At 39.4% G+C, this 9,448-nt stretch overlaps 1 protein-coding gene across 2 annotated transcripts in view; it reads right to left on the bottom strand.

Moving 5' to 3' along the window:
* Nucleotides 1-905: 905 nt before the first annotated feature.
* LOC143286037 (synaptic vesicle membrane protein VAT-1 homolog-like) overlaps nucleotides 906-9,448 on the bottom strand; it is a 112,458-nt gene continuing 103,915 nt past the window's right edge. For both annotated transcript variants that reach the window (XM_076593559.1, XM_076593560.1), the window contains 3 exons: nucleotides 9,030-9,113; nucleotides 7,751-7,860; nucleotides 906-5,502 (listed from right to left, as the gene is read on the bottom strand). In XM_076593559.1, coding sequence (XP_076449674.1) covers nucleotides 7,768-7,860; nucleotides 9,030-9,113 — 177 coding nt within the window. In that variant the 3' untranslated portion in view covers nucleotides 906-5,502; nucleotides 7,751-7,767. The remainder of the gene's footprint in view (nucleotides 5,503-7,750; nucleotides 7,861-9,029; nucleotides 9,114-9,448) is intronic.

The following is a 9,448-nucleotide window of genomic DNA, read 5'->3' as shown; positions in this document are numbered from 1 at the left end:
ATATCACAACTATACTGCTTCCAGCAAAAAACGTATTGTACACCGGCAGAGGCTGAACCCTATCTATCTTTCAGGACAACAGTGCAATGTATTGTATTGTATTGTATTGTATTGTAATGTACTGTATTGTGTGATTTTTTTTTACAGATTTCTCTGTGTGAAATTCAGGCTGTTCTCCCCAAGGGGAGAGCATGCAGCCACTATGCAGCACCACCGGTTTTTTTTCCCCCTTATTTTTTTTTCTCTCTGTAAGTGTATTTGTTTTTACTGTGAAAGTGGATTCTCCTACAGAATTTTGCCATGGACAACCCTTTTTGTTGCCATGGGTTCTTTTACGTGTGCTATGAGCATGCTGTACATGGGATCTCGGTTTATCTAAAAGACTAGCACCCAGACCACCAGTCAAGGAGTAGTGGAGTGAGGAGGAAAAATCGAAGTCTGTGTACAAAGACTCGAACCTTAGGACACTTGCTTCTCAGGTACATTACCACCAGGAAACTGTTTATATGGACACCACTCTCTGACTGCCCTGTGGAACCCAGCACCCCACGTTGTTAATTAATGTATTGGTCACTGCTAATTAATGTATTGGTCACTGCTAATTAATATATTGGTCACTGCTCATTTAACGTCTTGGTCACTGCTAATCAATGCCTTAGTCACTGCACATTAAAGCTTAACTTATGTCTATTTGTTTTGTTTGAATATGCTTCAGCAAAGGATCTGCAGCTGTGTGTTAAAAGCTAAAAGGAAAAAAAAAAAAAAAAAAAAAAAAAATCTGTGTCGACTCCTGTTTAGCTCTTCATGACGTTCACCATCAGATGGCTGGGGACGTGTGTGTGTCGGGTGACAATGCTGTGTATTCACTGAAGGCTGATTATAAAGCCCCCCCGCACCCCACCCACCCCCCTCTGCCCCCCACACCACCCACCTAAATATACACACTCTCCCACTGAAGAATCGAAATACAAGAATCAGCATGAGCTGTGTCTGTTTAGATGATTTTCGTTATCTTCACTGAACAGATCAAACTAGAGAAATTAGAGCAAGGTCTAACATTTCTTAATCAAAGGCATTTTTCACTGCTGTCACTTTGACTTCCTTTTTCGTTTTTGTTATTTGTCAACAGTCACACAATAACAACAAATGGTCCAAATTCATAATAGAACAATTACAACAAATAATCAAACAAAAAAAACAAAAAAAAACCCAAAAAACCTGCACCATCATGATCATTTTTCTGTTAGTCACAGGATCGATTGCTTTAACAGCCATGTACAACTGGTCAATTGCATTGTCAACAATGTCCGTCTCACCGATCACATTAACAACCATGCACAGCTCATCAATATCATCAACAATGTCTAACTTATCGATCACATCTTCAACCATGTCTAACTTATCAATCACATTATCAATCATGTCCAACTCATTGATCACATCATCAATCATGTCCAACTTATTGATCACATTATCAACCATGCCAAACTTACTGATCACATTATCAACCATGTCCAACTCATTGATCACATTATCAACCATGTCCAACTCATTGATCACATTATCAACCATGTCCAACTCAATGATAACATTATCAACCATGTCCAACTTATTGATCACATTATCAACCATGCCCAACTTATTGATCACATTATCAACCATGTCCAACTCATTGATCACATTATCAACCATGTCCAACTCAATGATCACATTATCAACCATGTCCAACTCATTGATCACATTATCAACCATGTCCAACTTATTTATCACATCATCAACCATGTCCAACTCACTGATCACATTATCAACCATGTCCAACTCATTGGTCACATTATCAACCATGTCCAACTTATTGATCACATTATCAACCATGTCCAACTCATTGATCACATTATCAACCATGTCCAACTTATTGATCACATTATCAACCATGTCCAACTCATTGGTCACATTATCAACCATGTCCAACTTATTTATCACATTATCAACCATGTCCAACCATGTCCAATGACCACACCGTCAACCATGTCTAACTTATCAACCACATTATCAACCGTGTCCAACTCTCATTGATCACATTATCAACTGTGTCAAACAAACACTTGCTGCCAGGAGCAAGAGCATCATCTTCACATGGTTCTCTGACGATGCCTTGTGGCCATCCAGTGTGATGGCACTGAATGCCTGCTTTGGTTCAGTGGCAGGTGAACACCCGCTTAACTCACTCCGGACAAACAGTTTTCTCCCTTGCTTTTCCCTACAGACGACCCATTTGTTAGGGTTAGGAAAAAAAAAAATCGCAAAAAATACAAAACATTAAGTAACTGAATGAAAGTCACTGTACTTGACCCACCTGACCCCTCTCTTCACATCGTGTGAACGCCCACCCCCCCTCCCTCTTCACTGCTCTCAGAAGCTGTGTCACTATCAGTACCTTCTTGCTGGTAGCTTTCTTCACAGCAGATACTTTATTCAACATCTTCATCATCCTCGTTGATGTCAAAACCTTCAGTTTGAAGCATTCCAATCACTTCAGCAGCGGTAAAAGCCGCTGTCGTGATCTGGTTTGCTCAAAAAATTTCCACTTGCATTGCCTGCTACGCCATTTTCAATACGTTCGCAGATTAGCTTGTCGTGTGGGGTCCTGAACTCACTGGCTCGCTGTGGAGTGTGTTGTTACGAATCTCATGAAGAAACTTTCCATTCGACCCTTGACACGTTCGCAATGCCCGGTGCAGCTGCGATGGTTATGCTACCCCATGAGGAAAACATGGAAAATTTTTCAATTGTCGAAACCACTATAGCGTTCCATCATCCGGAACGCTGCCTTACGTCAAGAACGCTATAGCGTTCCATAGTCCGGAGTGAGTTAACAAAATGTTCCTAAAGAATAAAGCTTTGATGGTTTTTGGATCTTGGCTCCTTGTAATACAGCTGTCCCACAAATAAGTGTAAAGAGCGCTGGTGTTCTTGCTCATGTCATGCAGTTTATGATTATATTAAGTCATTCACTGTTAAAAAGAAATGGTATTCATGCAGTATGTGATTATATAAAAAGTCATCCACTGTTGAAGAGAACTCGTGTTCTTGCTCATGTCATGCGGTATGTGATTATATAAACAGTCATCCACTGTTGAAGAGAACTCGTGTTCTTGCTCATGTCATGCGGTATGTGATTATATAAACAGTCATCCACTGTTGAAGAGAACTCGTGTTCTTGCTCATGTCATGCGGTATGTAATTATATAAACAGTCATTCACAGTTACAGATAAAGATCAAAATCACAGGTATTCTTGCTACTGTCAGCATGTAAATGCATCTGCCGTTGGTACATATGGATCAAACAGTACCACAATGCAAAGCAGTTATAGATGTACAGGACAATGGGAAAATCTTTTAATGAAAGTCCTGACCTGATGTCGATACATCTTAAGCAGGCGATGGACGTCACACTGGTATATTTGGTAAAGAGCACTGCTGGTCTTGATAATGTCACACAATTTGTACTGAATAAATGGTCATCCGTTATTAAAGATAAACAACCCTGTTGTTCTTGCAGACTGTGAATTATTGAAGATATCAGCCCGTTAGCTCCTCTGAAGGTCAAGCTATTCTCAGGAGTGTGTATGTGTGCGCCTAGAGTTGACTTAATCAAGATTTTGCGCCTTTTAAATATTATTATTAGCAGTAGTAGTATTTTTTACGTATTTATCCTTTTTTCTTTCTTTCTTTCTTTCTTTCTTTATTTTTTATTCATTTTTGTTTTTTTAAATTTCATTTATTTATTTATTTATTTATTCTTTAAAAAAGAAATTATTTATTTATTTTTTGTTGTTGTTGTTGTTGTTATTTTTACTTTATTTTATTTATTTTATTGTTATTTAATTTTTTATTATTTTATTTTATATATATATATATTTTTTTTATCTAAATTTTGTTTTTCCTCAAGGCCTAAGCGCGTTGGGTTACGCTGCTGGTCAGGCATCTGATTGGTGGTGTAGCGTATATGGATTTGACCGAACGCAGTGATGCCTCCTTGAGCTACTGATGCCGATACTGATACTGAGCAGGCAAATTGCTGACTAGTACTACCACCTGTTATTAAACACAGATAAAATTATAGTGATGCTGTCCTTGCTGTTGTAAATAGATAACAGCATACTGCTCTACTGAAGGCTCACAGCTTGTAGTCTTGTACAAAAAGGCTAGCATCCAGCCAACCAATCGGGTATAGGGGGTGGTGTTAAAAGAAATAAAAATTCTGCCTTGCCTGGGTTCAGCAGCTCTTGCCCTTCATATGCAGGTGGTAAAAAAAGATACGTCAGGATGCTGGTCAAACAGCCCTGAGGTATAGTCATCTTGATGCTCTTTCCATGTCAGGAAACTGTTCGACAGTCTTTTAATTACAAAAACGGCTTGTGCAACCTGGGCGTTCTTGGTGGCAGACTTGGCACTGAGCTCGCAATGCTTGATTTTTTAAGAAAAAAAAAAAAGAAAGAAATATTGTGAAAGATCTTTGTGAAAGGGTATTTAATTCTTTAAAGTCCAAAACTCAAAATTTTGTAAATGCCACTATGATTTTTTTTTTTAAATCAAAAAATGCTCTCACACATTCATTTTGGAGACAAATATTTTTTAGGAACATATCTATTTCGTAACTGATCATAATTGGGACATTCCATTATAAAATGAAACTCATCACCAATCACAGACATGTTACAAACCTTACAAAGCCGTAACTCTTGTGGTATGCCTTTGTGTCTCCCTGTTTCTATTTCCAGCTTATGATTACTACTTCGAAATCTGAAGAAGCTGATAACATAATTATCAGGCATTTGACTTATATATTTTTCTCTACCAAATCCACTTTTGAAATTTCGATAAAACAAACATTTACTACTCGCCTCTAGAGCATGTCTCCATAGATTTTGAAAACTATCTCTCAAAGCAATGTACACACGCACACACACACACACACACACATTCTTGGTGAGTGGATATTCTAGTCTTACAGCGATACTTGACATTTCAAGAACACAGTCTCTTGGTAAGACCTGTTCATTGCTATATGGAACAGGTTTTCGTAAAGAAATCACAAATGGTCCAACGTTTCCAAATAGAATAATACCTCACAACACGAGATTCTTTGTGTATTTGTTTCAGAATGACTGGGTGTGTGCATGGTCAATCAATGTGTTTTCATATACGCAAACGTCAGCAAGTGATTGTGTGTACGAACTGTGTAAATATGCTCACCCATGCATGCAAGTTTGTACTATAACTTGAAGCAATATTTACGAAGCTGGAATATTTGAAGCAGTCACAACTAAGAGCTAGGTACAGCGGAAAAGAAAAGAAAAAGGTAATTGACTAATATATCCATAGGCAGACTTGACCAAGGCTCGCCAAACAAAGGCAGCATCCGTCCGCGTTTACCTGGTTCTTTACATGGGCGATGTGACTGCAGTCCAAGGGTGGTCACTGTAGCAGCACAACAGAATCTGAAATGACCACACACAAAGAAATGATCACATTATTGCACGGTTTTGCCACAATAATGATCACACTCGTGCGTAGTTTTGTCACAAAAATAATCACACTGTTTCATAGTTTTGCCACGAAAATGATATTACTGCATTGTTTTGCCACGAAAAAAAAACAGAGATCACTTTACTGCACATTATTTTTTGCTACAAAAAGGATCACATTAATGAACAGTTTTGCCACAAAAACGATCAAATTACCATAAAGTTTGGTCTACTGAGTGCACTGGTATATAAACTGCAACCGCTAAATTTTGAAAAAAATTTATCTTCATACACACATAAGCCGCACTGGCTTATAAGTTGCACTTATTACCGGTACCGGAACACATACCGATAATACAGAAAAGCTGTGCCACACACACACACACAAAATAAACACAACGAAAATAAGATCCATAATTTAGGGATAGTCAAATTTATTTGACGTCCTGCTCACTGAATCCACTGAAATCTTCGTCTTCAGTGTCTGAGTTGAAGAGAACCAGCACAGCTTTCTCCACCATATTGTCAGACTTCAGCCTCACTTTTACTTGATGAACATGAACGTAAGGTGGAGGTCGCTGCTCGTTCGTCGCTTGCACTGTTGTCTGCTAGGTCGATCGCCTTCAATTTGAAGGCTGCCTCATAGGCATTTTGTCGTGTTTTCAGCATGATGAGGGTGTGCGCTTGAGCAGAGTAGACCTGAATGCTGATCTGAAGGCTTTAATGTGTGCGGATTCGATTTTTAAATTGTGAACAGCTAGCACACTAACCTGAAGCTCATCCAAAAATTAATGGACAGAAATCATGATTTTGGTGAGTTGAAGATGCGAGACTTGGACCCTGACTGCAGACATCGAGAGAAGAATCCAAGCTGTCGAGATGAGATGCTTTCGTAGACTACTTGGCATCCCCTACAGAGACCACATCACTAACACGGAAGTGAAGAACAGAATCAAGCAAAGTATTGGACCCTACGAAGACCTTCTGTCCATAGTGAAAAAACGCAAACTTAGGTGGTATGGACACATCTCCCGATCATCTGGTCTTGCCAAAACGTTCCTACAAGGCACCGTACAAGGAGGCAGAAGAAGAGGACGGCAGAAGAAGAGATGGGAAGACAACATCCGGGGGTGGACAGGCTTGACGCTCGGTGACGCCCTGAGGAAATCAGAAAACCGTGAAAAGTGGAGAGGGGTGGTGGCCAGGTCAGCAGCGGTGCCCCAACGGTCTGAACCCAGACTACGGGAGAGGTGAAGGTGAGGTGAAGGTGAAGAAGTTGAAGGGAAGCTTCTTAGACAAGAACTCCTGGGATCGTTAAAATCCTCAAATATGCCACATCATTGTATTAGCCGCAGAGGTTGAAGCTGGGAGAAAAGGTCGCGGCTTATAGACCGAACTTTACGGTACTGCACAGGTTTGCCACAAAAATGATCTCATTACTGCAGTCTGTTACTCATATCACCTGACGAGTGAGTCAAGGTAAACTTGAAAGAAACTTCAGTTTCAAGGTGTCAAAAAAAGCATGCAGACTGGTCAGTTCATGTTACACCACATCTGCTTTAGAAAAAGAATTAAGAAAATACAGTAGAAAAAGTGAGCATATACCTGACTTATGCATAAACCCAACACACTGATCAAGCCTGTTTCTCTTTGCCAAAAACATTTTAAAAAGTAATCATATTAAAATAGAACACAATGAAAGATAAGTGGTATATGATCTCAAATAAGAATAGAAATGGGCCTTGTACCTGGCAACACACACGTACACACACACGCACACACACACAAATTATAAAATTGAACCGTATTTAAAGAATACAGCAAATACACAACACAGGAAAGCACTGACCATGTTACGAATCAGCACCCATGACTTACAAATCGAACAGGGAAGATATAAAAATACACCGAAAGAACAAAGACTGTGTGATACTTGTAACAGTTTAGAAGATGAGATTCACCTTTTAGACAATTGTGTAAAGTACAATACTTACAGACACAGATTCCTAATCGATATATGTCGGCCAAATGTAAAGCCAAGTGAACTGATCCTTCTAATAGAAATACAGCCAAGGCTGGCGAAATTTGTTCATGAATGTTTCTCTTCTTAATATGCTCATGTTTATGTTTCATTGTGTCTTATAAACCTTAAGGTTTTACGACAATAAAAAGTATTCTATTCTATTCCATTCACACACACACACATCTGAACGGTTCCCACCTGTCACTGTGATCCTGCTACTGCTCCCCATTGACAGTGGCATCGGGTTTATCTCCCCCTGCATTGTCCGTGCTCTCCGCCTGTTGCTCCGCCGCTCCCTTGCCCTGTGGCTGTCGGAGAACAGGGAGGAATCATTGTTTCAGTTGTTCAAAGTATATGTGTCGTAACTCCATAATCATTTCGATTCCTCGTGTGCACACGCAAGCAGAAAATCAAATATGCATGCTGAAGATCCCGTCAGTGTTCCATGGGTTATGGAAACAAGAACATACCCAGCATGCACACCCCCGAAAACGGAGTATGGCTGCCTACATGGCAGGGTGAAAACTGTCATACATGTAAAAGCCTACTCATGTACATACGAGTGAACGTGGGAGTTGCAGCCCATGAACGAAGAAGAAGAATGTTGATACCCTTTGTGCATTCCAAATTCTTCCATTTGAAGCCAACAAAGAGTCTTAAAGTCTTGAATAAACATGCAATACAGTATGGTATATATCATAAATATGCTGGCTGATCCTTTCTGTTTATATATTAAAGATATATATATATATATCAAGAAGAATATTTAAGATATATTACCTGCAATGTGTGGAGTGAATGTGTGAAACGATGCATGCAACGCTTTTACATTCTTGTCATTGTTCTCTTTGTCAAAATCTGTTTGAACAATTATGTTTCCCTTGTTTGCTTGTCTATGTTGCGATAATGCATTCTGAGCAAATTTTTCTTGTTTGAATTGATAAAGTTTGTCTCATCCTCTCATAATAATAAAGATAATGATAATAATGATTAATGTCAATAACAATACTACTACTACTTCTACTACTACCACTACTTCTACCACCATTACCACTACTGTACATTACCATATAATGGACTATAATCGCCTTTCATGAAACTGTACACAATAGTGCAAAATGGCATACAACAGCACATGAAGGTATTTTAGAAAGAAAAACAATGTATCTATCTATTCACCTGTTTATCTACCCATCCATCCACCCATCTATCCATCCATCCATTCATCCATCTATCTATGTATCTATGTATCTATCTACATATCTATCTGTCTATCTATGTATGTATGTATGTATGTATGTATCTATTTTTCCTGTACAACATGATAGTAGAGGAAAACAAGTGCAGGAAATGACTAAACCTTTCTGTTGTATCATCATTATGATTACATATTGTTTTTGCACACCCACATTTTTTTTAGGCGGTGGGGGGGGGGGGGATGTTAGAGAGAGGAGGGATTCGGCGCAGAGTTGATTACCTTGGGCGCCGGTTCCTTGCTGGGATCCAGCAGGATCTTGCCGATGTTCTTTCTGTCATGGAGTTTCTGCATGCCTTCTCCAACCTGAACACACACACACACACACACACACACACATAACACACACACACACACAAGATCAGCACTCTATGTTATAAATGTATTCACAACTTTGCCCCGTCCTATCTCTGTGGCTGCCTTCACCTCTACGCTCCATCTCGCTCTCTACCATCGACTTCAGATCCACTCCGTTTATGCATACCCACATTCAAAACTCGACTGTTGGCCGCCGTTCTTTCTCTGTCTCTGGACCTTCTAATTGGAATGAACTTCCTCTTTCGCTTCGTCAGGTCTCCACACTCAGCTCTTTCAAGTCTGGCCTTAAAACCTAACTTTTCCCAAAATAGTCTACCTTCCCT

Source organism: Babylonia areolata, chromosome 9 (assembly GCF_041734735.1).
Source record: "Babylonia areolata isolate BAREFJ2019XMU chromosome 9, ASM4173473v1, whole genome shotgun sequence".
Lineage (NCBI taxonomy): Eukaryota > Metazoa > Mollusca > Gastropoda > Neogastropoda > Buccinidae > Babylonia > Babylonia areolata.
The sequence above is the reverse complement of the archived record's forward strand: the minus strand, read 5'-3'. Positions and strand labels throughout refer to the sequence as shown.